The following is a 24,390-nucleotide window of genomic DNA, read 5'->3' as shown; positions in this document are numbered from 1 at the left end:
TGTAAAATATTCCCTGCTACAGGCAGGTCTCAGTTCAGTGGATGTTTATGGGAAGAGCTACCTAAGGGACACCTGAACCTTAGTTTTGGTGAGAACATGCAATGAAATAGGCAATGGTCACAGCATTGGAGATCCCACGGTCTGTGGGAAAAAAACAGGACTAGCCAATTCCTACCTCAGGTCAGCTATGTTCTTCTGATAGGTGGTTGGGCTGTTTCCAGGTCTAGGCAGATGGACCTTGCACAAACCCAACATCAAAATCAAAATAAAGATAATAGGGTCTTTTAAACCCAGTATTATCCATACATTTCCCCTCCCTGTGCTACTGAATACAGTAAGGCCTCAGGGGAAGCCAGTTTAAGAATGCTTTATTCTAGGCGTTCATTTTAATTACCACCATCATTATTTCTGTGCCTGTGTATGACCCAGTTAACAAACCCATCTTCTGCATCTCATGGTCTCTCCGACCCTGCCCATCTCTCCAAGGAGGTAACCTTCAGCTGCTGGCAACAACGAGCAGAATTATTTCTGAAGCAAAGCGGTGGAACTGGTTGCTGCATCTTAATGAAAATGAGGGTTTTTTTCAAAAACATTTCTATGTATATAAACAGCCCTTCCTCCCAAACCTGGTTAGACAAGAATGTTCCTGGGTGTGGACTGCCTTGTATAATTAACTGCACAGCTGTAGCTTCTGATCCCTGGTAACGTCTCTTTCTTTCTTTCCCCCTGCGTCTACCTAGCATAATCCAGGCGTTCTCCTCCTCCTCCTCCTCCTCCTCCTCCTTGCAGGAGCTCCAGGTGCGTCACTTGGGCAGAAACTTTCCCGCATTCCACCGTCATTCCTGGCTAAGACAGCGGCCGGGCAGACATCCCCGCTTTGCAGAGGGTTGGGGGACAGGAGCTGGAGGAAAGTCTGAGCAGTGAAGCCCATTTGCCCTGTTTAGACGATGGAAACGGGCAGTGCAGCAAGGACAAACGGTACCACCGGGAAGCCGGAGGATGTGAAGAGCCCATCTGCCCCCAAAAAAGAAGAAGATGTGAAGAAGCCCACGAACGCTGGCGGAGGTGAGAAGGAACCTATGAAGGGCACTGGCAGTGCTGCTTTGGAGACAGGGCAAATTAAGAGCTCCCTCTTCTCTGGGAGCGACTGGAAGAGGCCCATCATTCAGTTTGTGGAGTCGTCTGATGAAAAGAGATCGACCTACTTCAGCATGGATTCGGCAGATTCAAAGAAGATGCAATATGCCAGCGGACAGATAGGAGACATGAGGAGACCACCCCTCTCCTTTGCAGACAAAGGCGATCTCAGGAAGTCCCTCTTCTCCTTGGATTCCAAAAAGAGCTTCCTGCCAAGTGAAGGGGAAGGGAGGAAGTCCCTGTTCTCTGGGGGGCAGATGGGGGACCTGAAGAAAACTTCCCTCCCTCTGGTGGAGACGGGGGACCTGAGAAGAGCCACCTTCAACAAGCCTGACAGAGCCGCTGGGTCACGGCCCAGGGTGAAGCTCGAGGATGTGCTGTGTGATTCCTGCATCGACAACAAGCAAAAGGCCGTCAAGTCCTGCTTGGTGTGCCAGGCTTCCTTCTGCGAGCTGCACCTCAAGCCCCACCTGGAGGGAGCAGCTTTCCGGGACCACCAGCTCCTGGACCCCATCAGGGACTTTGAAGCAAGAAAATGTCCTGTCCACGGGAAGACCATGGAGCTGTTCTGTCAGACAGACCAGATGTGCATCTGCTACCTCTGCATGTTCCAGGAGCACAAGAACCACAGCACAGTGACAGTGGAGATCGAGAAAGCAGGAAAAGAGGTAATGCTCTTTATGTTGCACTTTCCCAGTCCTTCCAGTGGGCCTCAGTAATTACACCACAGCTTTTGCTCTCCAGCCTGCCTCCTAAAAATCACGTCTGCAATGTAATTCTGGGTTGCAGGGATGGTGGATGAGAAGCATTTAGTGGAGAACTGATACTGCCTGGGTTCTGCTGCATTGGGACTGATGTTCTCAGAGTGGCTGGTTATCACTGCATAGCGCTGGTGGGGTGTAGCAGATAGGGTTGGGGGGTTACAGAACCTGGTTTCCACCCCTGGTTGCACCTGGTTTTAGCAGAAGCTGAATCAAAGCCCTCTGTGCTAAGTTTTCAAAGAACCATCCCAAGTTTTGACAGTGTTTGTGTAGCGTTACCCACAGCCAGAGAGGTGGGGCAGCGCTCGAGTTCAGGACCTCCAGAACAGAGGCAGGCAGAATAGGGGCTAATCAGGTTACTAGTGGCTGCTAGGTTACTACTGAAAACTGCCATCTCAGCTACTTAAAGTGAGATTATGGCTTGTTGGTTTTCTGTTATGGATATAATAGTGTCAAGCCCCACCTATGGGAAGAGTCTTCTGAAGATCAGGTGAAGAAAAAATCCTGGTGCAAACACAAAACGTTGTGATTTCCCCTGAACTGTTGCTACAATAGGTTCAGAGGATGGACATCTAAGGAGATGAGGATGGTATGTGAAAGAGAGCTCACTAATGAAGAGTCTTCCACCTTTGTTTATTGAAGTCTCATGCTGTTTGCTTTCTGGGTGGATGTATGATTATTCCACTAGCTCTAGTGAAGATCAGGGTCTCACCATGTTCGTGCTGTACCTCCCCAGAGTAAGAGCACGTCCCAGCCTAGAGGCTTTCTGACCTAAGCAGACAGGACAGAATAATGTGAAGCAATTTGCCTGGAGTCCCACAGACAGTCCCTGGGAGAAACTGGAAGGGGCACTGAGACAGATCTGCTAAGTTCCAGTCTCAAGCACTGCCCAAGCCAGCACTCTGATGTGGTGAACAGGCAAATCAAGGTTACCCGCTATTGGAAATTCCCCAGTTACCCTTAACTTGGAAGAACATTTTAGCTCTTTCTATGGTGCTGTGAAGCCTTATCTCATAATGCTGAAAGAGCATCTTAGCTGGAGCTCCTCTCTGTCTTCCTGTGCTAACTCCTGGTCTTTTCTTGCAATGTCATCCCCAACTTGCAACCTTGCTGAAACCAGACGAGGTTTCTTCCACGTCTCAGACAGTCTTTCTTAAGGAAACTCCTGCAGGGCTTGCTAGCATGCTGCTTGTTTCATAATTGCTGCTTGTTGTGTTTTTGATGTCTGCTCTGAACATAGGGTATGCCCAGCTCTCATAAAGCTCTGCCAGGCATCTGCCAGCTTCAAACCCTCTAAAGCCATTTCTACTGTAAAGAGATAAACAGCTGCACCCTGAGAAACCAAAGCCAGCCAGAGCCTTCTTCCTGTGGCTGGATGGACACAGAACACCTTGCTTTTAAAGAGGCAACCACAGCTGGGCAGAAAAGGCTTTACCCAAGATTTAAATGATGTTTGAATTTTTTCTCAGAGCCCTTGGTGCCACTCTCACTAGCTCCATATTTTAGTTCCTGTGCTGTTTCTGCTGGTGCTAAGCCCAGGGGATTTAGGGCCTTATCAACATGAATCATGCACATCTGCAAGTTTCTCCTGACAATGAGTTTTGATCATGTTGCAACTTGAGGGAGTATTCACTCAGACAAAACCGATTAACAGGATAGCTGCTGCTTACAAATGTTTATTCCTAGCCCTGATTTACTCACCTTAGCAAGAACCACAAAGAGGAATGAACATTCCCAAGTCCCTCATGTGCACCACCTATTCTTTTCAAGCCTTGCAAATCAGCAGAGCTGGAATACAACCACAAATTGGAAGAGTGGCAAAGTGTGGCTGGTGCTGCTGGCCTTTGTGGAAAGAATAAGCAAAAAACCTACATCAGGTCAACCCCATTCCTGCCCCATTTTGGCATCCAAGCAGCTCCATGGTAGCTTTGCTGCCACCAAATTTGCTAACTAAGCTACTGAACCGATGACCAAAATACAACTGTATCCAGACAGCCCCTTTCACACTGCACTGGTTGTCTAGGAGCAATTGGTTTATTTGCAAGGATTTCCCAGTCCCTGGTCATATTGCAACTCCAAACCTGGGAAGGATTCCCACAGAACTGGGGCGGGGAGGGGGAGCGGGGGGAAGGTGGGGTATTCTATGCTGTGATGCACATAGACCTGTCAGTGTGAGTGCTCAGTAATCTGGTGGTACAAACAGTCATGTAAATAAGGTGTAATATACTTGTTCTAACTACACCTATTCCCTTCATATTGCAAAGTTACTGCAGGTTGACGTGTTTTTCATGAGTTTATCTTTCCTATAGGCCTGTAAGGAAATGAGGTGCTGTACTTTACTGTTGGGAAAGCAAGGGATCCTTCTGCAGGCTTGGGTAGCTCTGCCTGTTGCGCAGCGCAGACAGACAGCACCCTTAAGAGGAAAGGAATGCAAACAAGCCAGTGAACTGGCTTAGACTATGTGGACAGGCAGTGGAAGGGCCCATATCTCTGTCTGAGAGACAGGGAGAACACGGCAGCATCTTCCACTTCTCAGGAGCCTGGGGAGAGAGTCACTCACCCTGCTCTTCCTGGTGTGCTGCTGAGCAGACAAGAGGGACAGGCAGAGAGAGTCAGAGACAGTTTGGCAGGGAAGACAGAGACATTGTTTCTGAGTTTACACCCAGTAGCATTTGCGTATTTAACCCAGCAAACCTTTAAAGCCTTCCCCAGATCAGCTTTAGCTTCCTGATAGAGATTTAAAGGAAAAGGAGCACCCCACCAGTGCCAGTACAAGAGACAAGTGAGAGCAGCTCTGCACAGCTGGGTAACAGCCACACATGGTCACAAGTGAGAATGGCCAACAGCAGCGTGTACACTCAACCCCTCCAGCCAGCAGGATTTATCAGCAGAACTAGAGCCCCTTTGCAGACAGCATCCTTCATTTTGAAAGGGGATCCTTCACTCAAAACCTGTTTTACAGGCCTGTACTGAAAGGGTGACAGCTCCACGTACGCCTGCCAGTCAGAGCTGTAAATAACCGGTGTTCCTATCCAGCGCCAGCCTTAGTACTCAGCGTGTCAGGTCACTTCTTGTGAAAAGCACTTTGATTTTTTTTTTCTTTCTTTAATTCTTTACCTTTAAAGAAAAAGCTGGCATTGTACAGCAGGTTTAAAGAGGCAGCAGAGAACTGCTGTGCAGGAACGGGAGCTGGGTGTTCCTCGCTTCAACAAAGCGACTTCTAAAAGGGGAGACTTCACAGAGCCTGAACTCGGCTTTGAAGTCAGCTGTCCAGAGAGATGGATCCAGAGGGGTTTCCATCCGAACCCTCACTGCAGTGCTTTCACTCTCTGCACAGGGAGCAAACAAGAGTGTATCTGTGTGCTGGTGGAAGGAATTTTTGCCTTGCCCACGGACACAAGGTTAGGGCACGATGTGGCTGCGAGACCTTATCTACCCCAGTTGTGGCTGCTCTGCAGACACAGCTTGAAACAGATGCTCTTCCCACAGAGGTGGAGCAGTTACCTGCTGGACGTTCTGCCTTGGGGGAAGCTGACCTGCTGCCAGTTGTGACTGAGAGTAGCTTTGCCAGCATCCTGCCTTAATGCCTCTGCAGTGAGGGCAGAACCCAGGGGAAATCCACCAGCGTGCAGACGAGGGATTCTCCTCAAGCTGCCTGAAGCTGGGAGCCTTTTCTGGCCTCAGCTCATGCAGTGACTGTTGGCATTTCTCCAGAGATTATAGCCCACCGACACCCACCTCTGCTTAACAAATGCTCAGGCAGAAAACTGTAGTGGTCAAACCAGCAGAAACAGTGTCTGAAAACACTCTGCTGGTTTCTCAGCTGTGACATTTCCAGCACAGGGCCTGTGCTGGGACAACGAGTTTAAACACTTCTTCAGGAGCTTCATTATTGCATTTGGTTGTTGCTGTCAGGTAATTAGCACAGCTCTCCCTGGCTGGTGGCACAGGGGTGTTCCCTGATTCAGGGCCTGGGTTCCCAGAGCGTTAAGACATGATGATGCTTGTATTGCTGCCTTGCAAAAATGAGTTGCATCATGATGCAAGACTCATAATCTGACATCTCTAGGTCCTTTACAGCACAAGGGCTGGGTTCAGCTGTGGATGTTTAGGTGTACACGCTAAACTTTCGCTCAGGCCTCTTGACTGTCCTAATTAACTTAGGCTCTAACAGGGGATCCTCTCTTGGCTCAAAGACTCTCAGTGCCAGCATTTCTCAACCTTCTCAAGTCAAACCAAATGCTATAACCTGTATTTCCTAGGTCGTCTTCCCTGTTATTTCTGCACTGTGGGGAGTTCCCCCCCTCACCCCCCCGCAATGGGGCAGCTGCTATATTACCCTTCACTAGGACCTTCTGCACCCCAAGTCTCACTTGATGGATTTGTTCTGGGGGGGTCTGTCACTTCAGGGGATGAAGGATAGTTGACCCTAGAAAATCTGAGAAATAGGAAGAAAGCTAGGAGAGAAGTTTCTTCTTAGGGAATGAAGCTGAGGAGTGACTGTCCCTAGTACCTGTAACCATCCTACTGTAAATGTAGCACTGGATTTATAAGGACAACTAAAGCAACCTTCCAGCCAGCCCCAGACCAAACAGATCTTTAAAAACATCATAAAACTACCTTTGCTGAACACCTGCAGAGCGCTCCTAGTGAATCTGCTTCCTTGTGCCCATGTCACCAGTGCTTGTACTATTCCATAGTCTTCCTGGACCTCTTTTTAACATTTTTTCTATGGTAAGACGAGGTTTAACGTTTACATTATCACACCACGAAGCACCTCTCTTCACCTCCTGTGCCCTTGCTGGTCTCTGGTGTTTCCTTTTGCCCTCAGTATGGGCGTTTCAACCCAAGCTGAACCCGCGTGACTCTGGTATTTGCATTCCAGCTATTGGAACTATCTCTGTAATTTCCATTTGCAAATCATCATTCTCACTCTAAATTGCAGTGTGGGTCTGCTCTTAAATAGTTGTTACATCCCATCCCAGAGGCACCCAAACTACCTTTCTGGGTGAAGGGGTAGGTGAAACAAGCTCTTTAGAGGTAGCTATCGCTTTTGAGCAAGTAATAGTTTCCAAAATTCCTTTAAGACCCATCTTAATTAGAAAGTATCACAGATACTGTTACCATCACCTTCCAGCCACCACCTGAATTTTTTTCCTGTTACCTTTCTTTTCAAATCCTTTGTGTTCAGGAGTATCTACATGGCTATAAAAGGTCTGTTCTTCTCAAAAAAACCCAAACAAACAATCCCTCCAGTCCTTCTCTGTATGATTTCACTCATATTCCTGACATAAGAACATCCTGATATGTAGGGGCGGGGAGGGAAATGACACCTCCCATTGCTCAGATGATGTGCTTTAACTTTGCTAACAGCTAATGCCATCTGGATGTAGCTCTGTGGTTCAAGGAAACAACTTGCATTATAGCATAATTTCTTGTGTTGGTTGCTGCAGTGTGATGGGTACCTGGATCTAAAATGCTTTTATCTGATTGTGTCTCCTTGCTGTGCAAAGATGGTTGCCCACCTTTGTGTTTTGATGCAGAGGACACCTCATAGTGCACATGAGAATGAAAAAAAGCATGGATTCCTCCAGGTCATGGTCTTGAAAATGTGCAAACTATCAGGTCTTCACTCTCCTGATCAGTAGTGGAGTGAATTTTCTTATCTTAATACCCATATGGATCCCCTGATGATCCTGTACCACAAAACCTTTCCATGTCTGCTTTGAACCCCTGTAGAATATTTAGAAGATAATCTTTAGAGGTCTAACTCTCAACAAACAAGGACAATTACAGTGACAATGTAAGGATGCAGCTCATCTGGCACCAGGATACCTTCGAGTACATCTGCCTTTTTTGTTCCCCTTTTCTTCTGCTTTATAACTCAATAAAGCAACTACCAAATTGTTTCCCCTCTATAAATAGAGATTTTCTAAATTGGAACAGCTAGAGTCAATGGCTCTCAGATGCAGCTGTGCTTGATTCAAGCTCAAGAGGATGTTCAGACACTACGGTGACTGGCACCAAGACAAGAGCCCTGATGGGCTAATTTCCTTGGTCTGAGCTGGTTGACAGCCTGTTGCCTGCTGTTCATTGTGTGATGCTGTTTTCTACTCCTTGAGTGGAGAACTGAAAACTTTTAAACTCCCACCCCAAGGGCATCTACAATCACAAGAGAAGGGTCAGGTTTTATGCTGTATTATGTTCTTGGATGGGCAGGCAAAGCAGTGGGAACTGCATCTTGTGTGTTAACAGCAGGGATACCTCACTGCCTTAGTTGCTGTGGGAGTGGATTTATCCATTCGCCAAAGGATCCCACATGAACAGCAGGTATTCACAGCTCTTCTAACGTGACATAGCTCAGTTGTGGAATACAGGTGATTTCTGCCAACTGTGTAGTTCCTAAACAGCTCTGGGGATGAGTGTCCCATAGCCAGATTGCCTGTAGTTATAGTTGTGCTGTGACCAACCTGTACACACATGAAACAGAAAGATCTTGAAATGCATAAACAAAGGCTTTGTCATGATCTGCTGGGCAGGGACGTGGTGAATATGAATGGCTGGGGGAGGGCTTGCCCAGAGTTAACGGCGCAAGGCAGTGCTGAGCATCCAGGTCCTTGTGTGAGCCAGAGGCACGGCATGCACACCAACCAGCATGTCACACCAGTGCATGGCTGCCCAGCCCTCCACAGGCTCCAGTTTGGGAACCACCTTGCATGCGATTGTCTGGTCTGGACTCCTCTGGGAAGCCAGTGCAAAACGAAATGCAAATGAATCCCAGTGAAGTTGCTGATCTAAGCCAAGTGTGGTTGACTACACCTCCTCCCTCCTCCTTTCGTGTTTTTTTTTTTATTTTTTCCAAGCATTCCCCAGCTTCATGGTAACATGAAAGCTCTCAATTCAGAGCAAATTAATCCACAATCCTGTCTAAACAGAATTCCTGCCCGAGGCATCGTCCTCTCGTTGCAACACTCGTCCAACGTCATTCCGTAATTACATGAAAACTGTTATTGCTGCAGAGGCACACCCTGGGATGGGCCCTTCGCTGCATACACAGCTGAATTTTGAAACAGGCCTCCTCTCCCTCCAGCTAATGACTCTAATGTCATTAAAAGCGGCACCATGACAGTACCCTAGTAGGTGGGTGCTTTTGCTGCTGTCTTTGCTGAGGGAGCTGAATCTTTTGACCCAGCCAGAAGCTCTGGGATCTTGTCCAGTGTCAGCACATGATCTCCATTTCAAGCAGTGCCAGGTACCTCTCAGCTATTACTGTTCAGGGCCAAAAGCACGTGTGGAAGCACAGTGCCTCTTTGAAGGAGGCCACCCTCAGCCCCAGTTCATGGGACTTCCCTTTTCTCACAGGCTGAGCTTTCGCTGCAGAAGGAGCAACTGCAGCTGAAGATCATTGAGGTAGAAGATGAAATGGATAAGTGGCAGAAGGAGAGGGACCGTATCAAGGTGTGTATGGAATACTCTTTGGAAATCTTTGGCTCTCCTGTACCTGTCACCGGCTTTTCCACTCCCTCACATCCCTCTCCTTCCCTCGGTTTCTCTAACATATCCAGCTCTTACTCACTCCATCCCTTACCCAGTCTTTTATCTCATCACCCTCCAAAACTCACTCAACACCAAATCTTGGAAACAACAACTCCTACTGAAGTCATCTTGCAACACACCCTGCAGGGAGATGGAGACGATGCAGCGCAGCCCCGTGACAAAACGATCCACAGCACCTCCCTGCTTTGGGTCCCTTGTAGTTCTCAGTCGCCTGTAGCCAAGCTGATTTGGAAACAAATGGGTGCTGCTTTTTTTTCCCTGCTAGACCACACACCAAAATAAACTCCAGAAGGGCTCCAGGTTGCCCAGAGATACGGCATTGGGAATAAATGCACTCACACCAACAAACATGTTGTTTACAGGGAAACAGTTTGCTTCCATGCTGATGCAGGGTTCCTCTATGATTCGTTCATGATGCTGAGGGTTACATTATAGTACCAGTGTTATGTTTTTTCATTTATACCCTAACCAAAACAGAGCAGTGAAAACACTATTTGGAGACACCCCTAGAAAATTTGCATAATATTAATAGGCAAAACCATTCCTCTCCCTTTCATGTGGTACCTGCACTTTGGCTTCCCAGTTCTGCTTTTCATCAGCTTTATTATTACCATTATTATTATCATTATTATTGGAAATCTGACCTAGAAATTTTAACTCTTAATATAGTTACACCCACAGTCCTTCTGAGGAATACTTCCAAGGGACCTAGAGGTCACGTTTGTAAAAAGTGTTTCAGCACCTTTCATCCTTTGAAATGCTGGGAATTTGGTCTTCAAATTCCTGAGGAGCCAGAACAGTGATTTAGAAGGTTAAACACTGTTTTGAAACATCACCTGAGAGTGCAGATCATGATATGAAATAAAATACAGGCTCTTATAATCAGGAAGACAGCACAGCCTGTAGATTCCACATACACACAATTGCTGCTAGCACAGGTATTACTTCTCTTGGCATAATTCTTCTGGACATGCATACTTAGAGCCTCCATAGTCAGTCTAAATGCTGAGAATGCCAGGATTTGTCCCCCTCTGTATCCTTCTATTAGCAAGTGACTCACCAAGAGATTTAACATTTTCTTTCTCCTGCATCTTTCCTGCTGCCTCCTGTCTCTGCCCCTTCCCTCCGCAGAACTACACCACCAACGAGAAGGCCACAGTGGACCAGCATTTCAAAGAGCTGATCCGTGACCTGGAGAGGCAGAGGGATGAAGTGAAGGCTGCCCTGGATCAGAGGGAAAAGATTGCATCAGAGAACGTGAAAGAAATCGTGGATGAGCTGGAAGAGAGAGCAAAGCTGCTGCGGGAGGACAAGGAGAACAGGGAGCAGATCCACCAGATCAGTGACTCAGTGCTCTTCCTTCAGGTAACCGAGACCTCATTGCTCCTTTTCCCCATGAGGACAGGGTTTGTCTCAAAGACAAATCCCAAGCTGGTGTAAGATCTTCTCAGTTCAATGCACATGCATGGCAGGAACAGACCCTGACATTTGAAGCTGTCTCTGCTCTTGTAGGTGAAGAATGATGGCTACAGATCACAGGCAGAACATTTGTTTGCCCTCTCCATCTTCACTGTTCTCCTCTGCACTTCATACTATTTGGAGCCTAACGTTAGCCAGATACCAGGGGTTTAGCTGTTGGCTTTTATGTTCCTTGGTAAGCTCTCCCCTCTTCTTTTTTGCAGGAGTTTGGGGCTTTGATGAGGAATTACGTCCCCCCTCCATCTCTCCCAACATACAGTGTGCTGCTTGAAGGGGAAAGCATGAGCCCGTCTATGGGACTCCTCAGAGACGACCTCCTGAACGTCTGCATGAGGCACGTGGAGAAGATCTGCAAGGCAGACCTTGGCCGCAACTTCATAGAGAGGAACCACATGGAGAATGGTAGAGTACCCCACATCTGCCTCTTCCCTCCCTCCCTAGCTCAGAGTCAGAGCAGACAAGGTGTGAGGAGTGTGCTCTCAGAGAAGAGAAAGCAAGCAGGGATCGAGGGAAATGGGGAGAAACACTACCTGTAGCTGGATTTCCTACCAGACATATGAGGGGTGGAGCCAGTTGAGCTGCCAGGGATTTGAAGTATCTCACAGGTAGGGGAGCCAGAGGTTCAAACTAGCCCTGCTTCCCTGAGCTCTGCTTAGAGTTACAGCTTCACAGTGTCTAATCCCTTCAGCCACCTCCCAGCTGGGACTTGGGAGCAGCACTTCTTTCGGGGCTAAGAGTGGCCCTTCCCTCCTGCTAGAGGCCAGCAGGGACATGCTGCCTTGCACCAGGCTCCAAGGTGCCCCTGTAAGCTCAGCACAACAGTTTCCACGTGGAAGACTGCACAGATACACTAAGGCAACTCAGCCTCTCACTAGGCAAACTGAGAAGGCAGTGATGTCAGTGTAGCCACCCCAGTACAGCAATCCTTGAAATCCTGTCGTTAGCCTCTTTGCTTAGCTCGGTTAGCACATTTGCTGTGCTGGTATGACATGCCATCTTACAACAGCCCATTTCAGCCTGGCTGGAACATGAAATACCTCACAAGTACCTGTCACTGAAAATCTAATAACAGAATTTTCCAAGTAAAAAGGTCTCCATGTTGGTGTTCAGGTTAAGCTGCGACCTGAACCAGCCTAAGTCTCTCTGATCACACTTCTCTGCACATTGTACTAGGGAGAGGTTTGCTTCCCACCTCTGAGCCAGGCTGTTGAAGGGACATGCAGTGCAAAATGGTCCCCACGCTTCAAGGATGTTTAAGGATGGGTGATCTTTCTTATGTGAATAGAGAGGTCGTGGTCAATATTGCAGCACCACAAGGAACAATCTGAGTTGAACCAGCCCACTTACTTTCTGTATCTCCAATTTATTTAGTTGTAAGGACTTCTTCAGTTGAAAGGATTTCTCTTGCACCAAGCTCATAAGATTAGGGGGATGGGGCACTAGGATGGGACTCCACAATTGACTTCACTTCCCGGCTCTCCCACAAACAGCCTTTACAACCTTGGGCAAGTTACTTAATCCCACGGAGTGACCTCTTGCACTGAGACTCGTAGGGATTGGAATGAATCATTATCTCACCAGGCTACTATAAGGATATAATCTACTAATAATTGTGGAACCCCAGATAACCAGAACAATAAAGGTCAGGAAGCTGGATAGGTAATGTGAGGATAAATAGCACCCTGCTGTCCAGGAGGACACATGACTCAAAAAGATGCAGGAATAACGTCAGGTCCAGTTTGCACAACACAAGCAGCTGAGGAATTCTGCTGCAAATCTGGAATATCACTGTGATTTCATTCAAATTCACAGTACTCACTAGGTTTTCCTCCCATATCAATACCTCACCATTTTTCCCTGGCAGCTACCATGCAAATCACTCCAAGTTCTTTCCAGAAAAGCCAGATCCACACTGCAAGGAACTATTATAAAGCAGGAGGGGAAGAAACAGCAACAGAAGTCCCACGCTGAAACCCCAGGCATGAAGTAGCCCATTGGAAAGATGCATAGAGGTCAAAACAACACAGGTTCAGTTACTGGTCAGCACACTAGGGCTTTTCAGAGCCTGGGTTTTGTGTATCAGTGTGCCTGGCATTCAGTCTAGAGCAGTCTAAATAAAGGTGACATGGGACCAGAGTACATTTAGCTCTGTAATGAGAATCACTAGTATTCATCAAGTGACAGTCTGCTGCCTGCCTGTATTATGGAGAGGAAGAGCAAGTCCCTGGCCCCAAGGAACCTGCACCACACGCAGTTCATTAATGCTTATCTAGCACCATCACTCTGCGTCAGACAGGAGTTAGGCAGACCAGATACTTCTGGTCTGGAGAACCAACCTTTCAGAAAAGTCTGGAACCACATGCAGAGTTCTAGCAGCCATTGGAGAAAGACTGACTACTTCTTGATCCCTTGATTGCTTTTAATTAGGGTTCCCTCAAGGTTACAGATGCCACAAGTCCTCAGCAGTACTTGAAATCTGTGGGATTCAAGTGCCAAAACACTTCTGAGCAGGGCAAAAAGTAACTCCTGCCAGAAACCTGGGCACTTTCAGAATCTTTACCAGGGATTTAATGGACACAGCTTGGAGTCTGCTTAATGAGAACAACAGTGGTACCCACTCAGTTGGGAAATGTTATTTAAGGTGAGCCTCAGAAATTTCAGAGCTCTCCATTTTTCAGACCACGGTTACACTTGAAAGAGGACAGCACTCTGCATCTAGTGACTGCAAGGAAGTAACTGAACAATTACTTAATGGATTTAATTAACTCAGGCTCCCCCTGCGTCACTGCAACGGATTCATTTGCAAGCAGCTTGATCTTCTAGTGTAAAAATTTTCCCAGGAAGAAATATTATATTAATGGAATGAAACATGCTTAATAGCAGACTCCAAAGGGAATCCACTTTCTTTTAGTTGTCATAACAGGTACCTACTTAGCAGTGTGGCAAGGAGACAAATAATCAGAGAGCATCCAAGGAGTTTAAATAACACAGAAATAAACTGGAGGAATAACACCAAAGTTTGTTCAGTGACTTAAGAATCAAAGAATAGAACTACTTCAACATGGGAACTAATTTTACCTCCTTGAAGAGAACAATAGGTCTATACAGTACTTGAGGCCTTAAAAGAAGGTATTTTTATATGCAACTGTACTGATAGAGAGCATCATTCCTAGTGGATCAGTGACTGAAAACCAAACCCAGTCCATGCAATACCTGGCAAAAGGGTTAGTCTGATCCACTTTGCTGGAAGCCTGAATCCAGCACCCTTGTCCAGGAAGGTAGAGCTGCTTGCAACTCAGGTTTAGGAGCCTTTAAAAACTGAAGAAACCAACCCCATTGGGCTCTCCCAGTGCTGACTTGCCTGAGCTTTGTAATACTTGCTGTTAGAGACCCACTGGTTGAAAGGCAGCTCTCTGCACAGCTTAAACACACAAAAAAAGCCAAGCCCAAACCACTGCTTTTCAGGTGGGATACATTGTTCACCACAGAACAACGTTTTGGTAGGTAAAACGCCTCATCCCTCAAGTGTCCCTATGGATTTTCAGGAGATAGATAGCTTTACCCCAGGCTGAACCTCTGGGCAGCTGCAGCAGCTTTTCACTTCCCAGCCAGAGCCCCACAGAGGAATTACACCACTTGTTTTCAAAGAGCAGAACCATCTCTCCTGCAGTTCTTAGGGAAGAAATTCCAATCTGCTATCCCCTTCCCTCTCCTCCCATCCCTCTCAAGGACCCTGACCTGTCTCCCAGCTCACGCCCTGCTCTGCTCTTCCAGGTGACCACCGGTACATGATGAACAACTACGAGTGGAACCAGCCCGACAACTTGAAGAGATTTTCCATGTTCCTGTCTCCCAAAGGTACAGCACCCTAATGGTGGCCAGGTTTCCTCCAAACATAGCATAGGGATGGAACTTCATTCATGATTTGCCCCAAAATTTGCTTGCCCTCATATTTCCTGCTGTTCCCTGGACAAGATCGGTCTCTCTGCATTTGTTTACACTGGGTCTTCTCTCCAGCCTACAAAGATTTGAGAAGCTTTTGCCTTTCCATCTCAAGCAAGGCAGCAAAGGTTCTCAGCTCCATGGAGGAGAGCTAGAGAAACCAAACTCTTTCAGAGAGAGTTTATGAATATAGGGGAGTTTGAACATGTGTTACCATGTTGAGGTAAGGGTTATTCTCCCCCAGAAGCTTACTCCACTCTTCTATATAGTATGAAAGCTACACTAGGCTTGTTCTGCATTAGGATTTTACTTTCACCAAAACCCATACTTTTTCCTCTATAGGGAAAGGACAGAAGTAGTCAGGAATGCGTCCTAAAAAAAGCAGGAGTCTGGGGTTCCTTCCTGAGCTCTGGCACTGACAAAAGCCCTGGTGATTTGCTTATGGCCCATTTGTTACCCGAACTGGCCAGGATGGGTCTCAGGAGTAAATGGCTGTTTTCAACACATTTGGTTGTAAAATGGCAGTTGTGTCTTTCTCAATTAGTGTCAGGACCTCGGGAGCGAGGAGCAGAAAGTGCTAAAAGCCTGGGCAGTGCAGGGCCCCTCGGAACACAAGGATAGCAAGGCTCTGCAATTCTATTCTAGCCTTAGCACAAAGTAAGTAACCAAATTTCCTCCGGTCCCTGGAGAGCAAGGCCCTGCCTGGGTTTGCCAGGTGTTTACAGCTGCTGTTCTGCACAGCCAGATGGTGGCCGGGCGAAGGGGTACGCAGCAATCGGCAGCAGCACTCCCCTGAAGGCATATCTGAAGCGCCCTTAGGGTTTTGTGGGGGTAGCCTGGATCCCAACACTGAGCCCTTTGTCTGGGTTTCCACTTTGCCCTTCTCCTCTGGGATCAGCCCACGCCTGGCAGCTCGCTGGCAGCCCCGCCTGGCGCCGTGGGGGTGAGGATGCTATTTGGAGCGGGCACTGGGGCAGAGGTGATGTCCCAGCTCAGCGCCCACGAGCTTTTAGTGGGGTGGCTTCCTGCAGAACCCCCACGTCAGGAGGCATCCTCTTCATCAGGGATGGCAGAGGGCATTGTGCCAGCGGTGGGTTCATTGTGCACAGCGCCTGTCTCCAAACACCGCCCGGATGGTTAGAGCTGCTGTTCTGCCCCAGCTGCTTCAGGGCTTTGCAGGCCCCGCGCTGTCAGGGAAACACATGTTCTGCTAAGCGGAGCTGCTGATGCTGGGGGGAGACCACAGCCTCAGCCCTGCATCCAACCGTGTCTCAACCTTAAGGGGTGGCTGACAGTTAGTTCTAAAATTGCATGGTCTGACCCCATCTCCACCCAAAATGTGGGGCTTCGGGGTTCAGGGGGATATGCCCCTGGTGGAGGGGGTGATGGGAGGAACACAGGAGACCATGCCATCCTGGCACCACCGCTCCCATGTGTGTCTGAGACAGGGCTGAAACCTGACGTGGCAAAGGAAGGGAAAAGCCACTTGTGGCCGTGTGTACAGCCTGGCTGCTCACTGCTCTGGGCCGCTCTGCCTGGACTTCCCTCTCCTCCTCTTTGGAGGATCAGCTGCTGAAACCTGGGAGCAGCTGGGATGCAGCATCCTGACCTCCTGCAGGATGTGCCAAGAGGCAGGAGGGATCAACAGGGACTCCTAGATACAGGGCATCCAACTGAATGCCATTTATTGGAGCCTGAGGCATGGGGGCACTGGCTGGATGCTGTCAGCTGCAGGGTGGTGCAGGGGCTCTATAGCAGCTTGGAGTTCAGTGGCCCACTGCTTCCTGCAGTGGATGTTTGCATATACAAAGACTGGGGAAGCATTTGTCTGCCTACACATCTACATTTTCCCCAGAGCACAGACAACGCTGCCTCCCAGAGCTACTCATTCTGTGTTTTCTACCAACAAAGTTCCTTTGTCCAAAAAACCCCCCTAAGCACGTGATTGCACACGGTCTCTGCTGAAGTGGGGATCTGGATTCCACACCCGGGTGAGGGCTCAAGCGTGAGGGAAAGGAGCCAGCTGCTGAGAGCACACTGATGGGGACTTTGGGAACAGACTGAATCAGCAGGCAAAACAGGAGACATGACCCACTTAGCTTGCATGCTGGCTAGCAAAGGATTATCCGATGAATAATGCAATATACCCATAATCATTTAACTCTCCAGAGCTTTCTGTGCTCTGTCAGTGTGTCATGTAGAAGTCCAGCACTGCCTCCAATTGCATCTTTTCTATGGAATTCCATAAACTGAGGGGAGGGTGGGAGGACCACCCTGTGCATTGCACAGAATCCTTGAATATCTCATGCTGGCTTTGTAACATGCCCTTTTTCTCACTAGGTTAGATCACTGCAAATTCCTCTTCCTGAGACCACGGGAGGGATGCTACCCAAGTAGTGCTCTGCACTAATTGCAGTGGCCCATACTAGGAAACTGCTTGGATTTGAGCAGAACCTCTAGGTTTTTAAGCCCTGCTTAAATTCACGGAGCCTTCCACTGCTCTTGTCATTAAAGACAGTATCACAGGGCATCTGCCTGCAGGGATGACAAAATGAGGCAGAGGGGAGACATAAAGGGTTTCAAATGCTGCCTAAAAGATAGAGGAACAGTCTGTTCAACTGCTCAACGCTCCTTTCTGTCCTCTTCCACTGAGCTTTCTTCTCCTGACGTTGCAAACAGCGTGGCCAAAGCCAGGAGGAGGTTGGAATGATCATCTTGTGCCTGTGGAAGTCTTTGAATGGAGAGTAGGAGGCACGCAGAGCATGAAATAGAAACACTGGCTAGACAGCAAAGCAGCCCACAGGATGGCAGCAAAACAGCTTGGAGTATTCATCTCTGCTGCTCTTCTGGGAGCCTGGTGCCTCACAACAGGGGTACAGCAGCACTAGTCTGCATCACGGCACCGTGTCACAGTGAAACCCTGGAGCACATCCCTGTCACGGCGGCTGAGACAATGTGTGCTTGAGCAAGAAACATTCCTCTACTTGTGTCTCTTGAGTTCTAAATCCAAGCCCCTGCCTGCAGATCTCTTTGCAGAATAGTCATGTTGAGTAGACAAACCTGAGTTGGCAATTTAACGCAGCTACAGACAGCTCTGTGGCAGTGAGAGCGCTTTGTTCTCTAAATGAGAAGTCTATTCACCATTCCCCAGAACCCAGAGAAAACAGACTAGGCTTTCCTACTCCCTGCACCCAGACTTCTGGTTTGGGGTTGTTTCCAAATTGGTGGGGACTGTTTCATAGAGCAATGCCAGGCACAGGCCTTTGAGCCAGCTCATCAGGAGCCAACTGCTGAACTGGATGCTCTTGTTTTACAGCCAGTTTCAACCCACGATCATGGGAATTTTCCTCCTTCCAAGCGACTGAGGAAACACTTGGTACGGGTAATTCCGACTTGAGTTTGAAAAGATCTAACCCCCCGTGCCACAGCTTTCTAGCTGGCTAACCAACCTTTTCTGCTAACCCTCTCAGCTGTCCTGTCACCTGTCAGTCACTGTCTTACAGAGCCATCTCTTAGCTGGGTTACCAGCAGGGTCTGCATACACCCAAACCCAGGGCCTCACTGCTCTAGATGGTATGTACATAGGAGGGAAAGGCATCCTGCTCCGAGCTGTTCAGACAGTGAAAGGAGAGGACAGAAAACATAGGTGCCAGTTTGCAAAGATCCCAAGATACCTAACCAGCTGCAGTCCAGAGTTACTGCTGGGCAACAGGAGGCAACAGGAGTGCCAGCGTCACCCAAGGTGATCTGTGGAGGCTGTGGCAGAGCAAGGAACGGACTCCAAATACCCTTAGCCAGTCTCAGGTGCACAGGGCAGCTCTTCTCCATCACACATACACCTTTTACTTAGCACCTAAGTTCCCAAAGACAGAGCCTGACCAGTGGTTGCTGTCCACACATCATCCAGCACAATGGGAGGGGGTACTGTGAGCCAGCTTACCTAGAACCAGCAGCAGCAAGTCATGTCTTTTCTTCCCAACCCCCCACCCTCCTTTCTCTTGCCTGTATGTTCTAACTCAGCTTCACTCATGCTCAGAGGGTCTTGCTTTTCCTTTCATTCAGAAGCAGCCTACAAGCATCCAGGGCCACTCTACCTGGGGGAGCTCTTGTGACTCACAGCCACACCTAAGTCATTCCTGCTTTTCATGCCACAGGCAGGGCTGTCACCCTCTCATCGTCTCTGCTCTCAGATTCATTCTGGCAGCCAGGCCTGACCCCAAGTAGGCCAGGAGGGGAAGCTTTGCTTTAATTTCCATCAGCTTTGAATAAAGCCTCAACTGCTTAGCAGCAAGGGAGCTGTGGCAGTTACGTAGTTGTGCCTCGTTACTCCAGGCTCTGGAGATGCAGCGTACCTGCGAGGAAGCAGCTGCTCTTCAGTCACACCTGCACTCTGGGTCTCTCAAGAGAAAGGCTCTTCCTGGAGCACTGGGATCCCTTCACACTCACACACTGGGACCCCACAACTGACCACTTTCACCTGCCTTTTCTTATTGAGAGAAAAGGGACAAAGCTATCAGATCCCATTTCCCCCCCAAGCTGGTTGAAGGTGGTTTTACAGCGTGTGTTTTGAAATGCTTAGGCTTCCCCACCGCAGCGTGCAACACCGTGGAATAACTCAACCTCTTCTATCTTCCAGTAGGCAATGGTACTAAGCTGCCTTTTCAGTTCTCCTCGGTGGGACAGAATCCGCCTGGTGACTTCAGCAAACAGTCTGACGGGAGTCTCTTCACTAAGACCGGTACTAGGCATTTAGTTTTTCCTCCCCTTCCTTCTACACCTTTTTTTAGGTGATAAGATGTGTAACCCTGTTCTTGCTCCCTCAGTGAAGGCCTGAAGCAGTCCTACACCTGGCCTGTATCTCCTGCCCTGACTGCCGTATCTCCTAGATACATGCACATGTTTACATGAGAAACTTACTCTGCTGAACCAGGGCAACAGGAATTTAGTGAAGAGTGTTAAAAATTATTAAAATCTTATATCTAGCAAATAGTTTAAGAGGTTTTAAATTTTGTTTGTAATGCATAAGAGACGAGAATTTTAGATGGCGTAGGGACCATGCAGAGAAGGATGCTGGGATATCATGTTCATGGACCCCTCTGTCTTCATCGGTGTTTTAAAACAGCTATCCTCCTAAAAGAGCAACAGCCACTGAGCACAGCCTTCAAAAAAACACTCAGTAGCTTCCTGTCCTCCTTCATCTGAACCAGAATCCCCCACATTCACCATCTCAGAATCCTCTTCCCACTGCCCGCTGGTTCAAGGGCCCCAGAGGTGGAATCCAAGAGCATCAGCACCTGTCAAGCAGAGCCAGGTCTGATTAATTTGCGAATGGGAGGTGGTGTGGAGACGCCATTCCCTGATAGAGCTGGAACTGGTTGTGATTCAGCAGCACTGGTATCATTTTTGAACCAGCATGCAGCTGGTATTGTAGAAGGGGGTTAGGCCGTATCACGCTGCCAGAGGTACTGTCATTAATTTCTGACACGAAACCCAGGCCTCGTCTCTTTGCACTAATTAAATAGCCAATAGTGCTCTTAGCAAGAGTCAGAATGCTTAGTTCAGGACTTGGCCTAAATGTAATTGGACCGATTGCATTCCTCCTCTCTGCATTCCTCAGACATTTTAATTAGACAGACCTTCCTTACTCCCTTTACCTAACTGATGGAGTGATGAATAGGCACCTGTCCGATGGCTGTTGTGTCCCACCCCAGAAATGGCTGCATTTCAATGTTAAGCAATGCAATACTAATTATGTGGCACTTCCAGTCCTGCTACTCATCTCGATGCTCGCAAGGGGACATGGGGTGGTGGCAGGGACCGATCTATAACAGGCTGTTTTATGTTGTCACAGCTTATCCTTCAATAGTGAGACATCAGTCTGCAAAGGTGACGCCACAGACATGGAAATCCTCTAAGCAGTCTGTATTGGTAAGAAACATACCCTTGGTGTGAAAGCATGTGCAGAGCTTCAGCAAGAGAGCTATCTGTTCTAGGGACACCCGAGGCCTCAGGGACTAGGGCTTGCATCCTTTGGAGATGGGGAAGTACAAGCTTTGAGTCAACAGCTTCTATTATTTTTTTTTCCTGTGGTTAGCTGAACGCACAGAAGGATGCAGATTAACACACACACACACACACGTGTGCTTCCACAGTTCTGAGCTGTAGGAATAATCAATACTTCAAAAAATGACATTTTGAAAAGATTTTGCCCTAGTCCAAAATTTGATTCAGGCTTCTAGAGGCTATAGAAGCACTAGAGCACACATACTAGTCCTACCTGTAGTACTTCTCCTCTTTGCCAGGGCATCACACACTCTTAGTAGCCTGTGACGTATAGAAAGCACACGTTGTGTAAATGTGAAGTTAAACAGAATTTAAACCATGACACTTGCTAATCACACCCTGCAGATGCAGTACAGATGAGGGATCAGACTACCATCATAAACCACTACAACATCTGCAAGCTACTCAGTTTGTACCATTAGCACAAACCAGGCAACACTGCTTTGTAAGGGGCAGGGGACAAGCATATTTTAGCTCTTGTGAGCTTAAATATCCAAGGTGAGCAAACAGCTAATGTGTAACCACAGAGGCATGAAGCTCACCCCTTTTCCTTAGCACCCATTCACACTGTGCTGCGTTAAGATCTCATACAACCTGAACTGAGATCGCTGAGCTTTTTGCCCCCATCTCTGCAGATGAGATGAAACTTTTTTGAATTCTGATTTTCCATTTGTGAAAGATTATTTGCTGTTCCCTGGCAATCAGACTTGTAAGGAAGAGAGGGTCAAGAACCGAGAGCATTCCCATGCTGGAGGAGGAAGACAGGAAATACACACCAATTACAGAGCAGCTGCCTGCAGACTGCAGCTGTGTGTCTCTGCTCAATTGTCAAGGCCTTGCCAGGAGATGAGTGCCCATGAAAGGGACGTTCCTTGGTAGACTCTATCACTTTCAGAAAATCCAGCCTCGAGTCTCTGAACGTGCCACAACACAACATCTCTCAGGAACAGCACAGTTTTCCCTGTCTCATGTTTGATCCTAAAAGATCACCTATTCCATCCCATGCCTGGCCAGATGCAGGTCTTTTCCCAGTAGTTTTAGATACCAACCTATCCTCCCTGACAGCAGTGTTATACTGGGCAAATCTGGTCAGGAAAGCGAGGTCTCTGTTAGCACTGGCGAGCGTGAGTGTGGCTATCTTAGCAGCACATACCCCATGCTCCACTGAACCCCCTGGAGAAAGTTTGGGTAACTTCTCCCACACAAAGTCTCCCTTTCTCTCTCATGCATATTGCTGTAACAGCTATTTTATTTTTATAGCCTATATTCACCAGATAGCCTTGAACCTAACAATTGAATTGATAAATATAAGCATTAAAAAGTCCCAAAATAGAAATAAATGCTATGGACTGCAGTAGCTCTGCAGGAGCTTTTATGGTCTATTGGGCCAATAATCTAGCTTTTAAAATACTCTTAAATATGTATTTAAGTAATACACCTTCTAAAAGCTCTGTAAATATGAATTTTCACACAGGACTATACTGTTTAAGGAAGAATGTCTTTTTAACCCATGGGGAGTTCTTTAAAATGAAGGCCCCCTTTTCTATCTCTTAATTATATTGGAAATTAAAGCTATAAAATGGAAAGAACTTTAAAAACAAAAAAAGGGCACGTTGAGCAGAAGTACTGGGAGCCAGCACTGAGCAGCAAGATGGGCTGGGTTTGCTCTGCCCAGGCTCCCAGCCTCCTGCCATGCCTGATAGGAACAAGTACACTGCACAGAACTGCACTGGCACGGTCCTGAGAGGTCTCTCCTACCTTCTGCAAGTGAGATCCGGGCAGTGGGTCACACCTGAGACAGAGCAGACATTACCAAGCCTCACTTGTTCCCAAATGCCTTCGCCAGTGTAAGCATATTCTCATCCAGGCTAGAGATTTCACCCAGAACAGCCCAACCAGCCATCACCAGCTATACATGAGCTTTTGTGTTGTGCAGACATCCCAAGCCAACCTTAGGCTGCACAACACAACTTTGCCACACGTTGCTTATTTGTAGTGGTGCATGAAATTCCCTTGTCAGTCCTGATGAGGAGAGAGAGAATTAGGGACTGAGCTAAACAGAGCTGGAGAGACAGAACACGGCAGGCAGCTCCTTCAGGCTCTGCACCCTCAGCTCTCCAGTTAGGTTTCTGTTTACACAAACATTTAGTTCTGGGCTCTGCAACACAGAAAGGCATGAATAAGCAACACACCACTGTGTGAGAACTTCCAAGAGTCTGGGCTTGCCAGACAGCACAGATAAATACCATGCAACTTAGTCGGTCACTAGCATAACCGTGTGTGGCTTTGAGTGTGAAGACTCCCATGATTCTCTGGCTAGTGAGCAGTTAAGAGACACTGACAGAAGCATAAAAATAAAGGTGACATTGCTCTTCTCCCAGAAACCCCTCATCAAACCATGAGTCATAGTCTGAGATTTTATATGATGCACAGACTCATTTGGCTCAGGAATGAAGTCCATGCAAAGCATGTGTATAAATCAAAAAGCAACACCATTTGCATTTGATCACCCCAGCATCTCCAGTAGTGAAGTAAGGCAGCATTGCTCCTCAAGAGGAAGGACTGAAGGTGTTAAGATAGAAGTATGTCAAGACACATACGGTTGGGCTACCTAGGAGGGTGAAGTATAGGTGGTCAGAAAGAGAAGGTAGGTCAAACTCACATGCCCCAAATTCTCCATTGCAGTCACATTACCGCCCCTTTTACGTCAACAAAGGCAATGGAGCCACTTCCAACGAGGCACCTTGATTCCTGAAGATTTAGGGAAGAGCTGGCAGCACTTGGAGTGAAGACTCAGCTGCGGATTTTCATGGATGTACCTGCTACTATATTAACCTCACTGCTCTAATCTCTGCCAGGGAGAGGGAAGGTGCAGAAGGGAATAGCCTTTACTAGAGGAAACAAGGACTTTTTCCAAATCACCTAATCACCTTGAAAGCTCTGCAGGCCTTAACAACGTTAACCCCATCCTCTGCTGTCACCTCCTTATTGCCTCTCTGTCAAGGCCCTTCCCTTTGCTTCTGCAGAGCGAGCTGCTCTGCTCCTCCCGGGAAGCATGAATGCTTGGGTAGCACCCCCCACTCTGCTATACCAGTTGCCCAATTGTCCCAAGTGTGTTTATATGACCGCAGCTGTTAAGTCCTGGTGAAGGTCCTAGGCTGGGGTGGAGAGGCCTCAGCCACTGGGAGCAGTGACAGCTCTTCCCACATCTCTCTACCCCATGCCTGGGATGGGGACATGCAGGTCTCACTGGGATCGGCATCACCATCTCCCTGATGTCCCTGCAGACTCCCCCAGCCCATGTTGGTGGTGGCACGCTTCCTCAGGGCCTTCATCAGCCCAGCTCTGCTCCTGCTGGCCTCCAAAAAGCCAGCCAACAAGACCTATTCAGAGCTGTTACAGCCCAAGGCCAGCTACTGGTGGAGACCAGAGAGGCTCTCTATCCCATTAA

General features: G+C 47.9%; 1 protein-coding gene across 1 annotated transcript; it reads left to right on the top strand.

The window, feature by feature from the left end:
• Window positions 1-947: 947 nt before the first annotated feature.
• Window positions 948-23,687, top strand: TRIM29 (tripartite motif containing 29; the record flags this gene model as incomplete). Its single annotated transcript, XM_084275092.1, has 9 exons — window positions 948-1,805; window positions 9,261-9,356; window positions 10,587-10,820; window positions 11,138-11,336; window positions 14,709-14,792; window positions 18,193-18,258; window positions 19,513-19,614; window positions 20,728-20,804; window positions 23,625-23,687. 9 exons carry the CDS (start codon window positions 948-950, stop codon window positions 23,685-23,687), a joined length of 1,779 nt encoding a protein of 592 aa, XP_084131218.1.
• Window positions 23,688-24,390: the final 703 nt, after the last annotated feature.

The sequence above is a fragment of the Gallinula chloropus genome (assembly GCF_964237585.1).
Source record: "Gallinula chloropus genome assembly, chromosome: 24".
Lineage (NCBI taxonomy): Eukaryota > Metazoa > Chordata > Aves > Gruiformes > Rallidae > Gallinula > Gallinula chloropus.
Note: the sequence above shows the minus strand (reverse complement) of the source record. Positions and strands in the feature narration are given on the sequence as shown.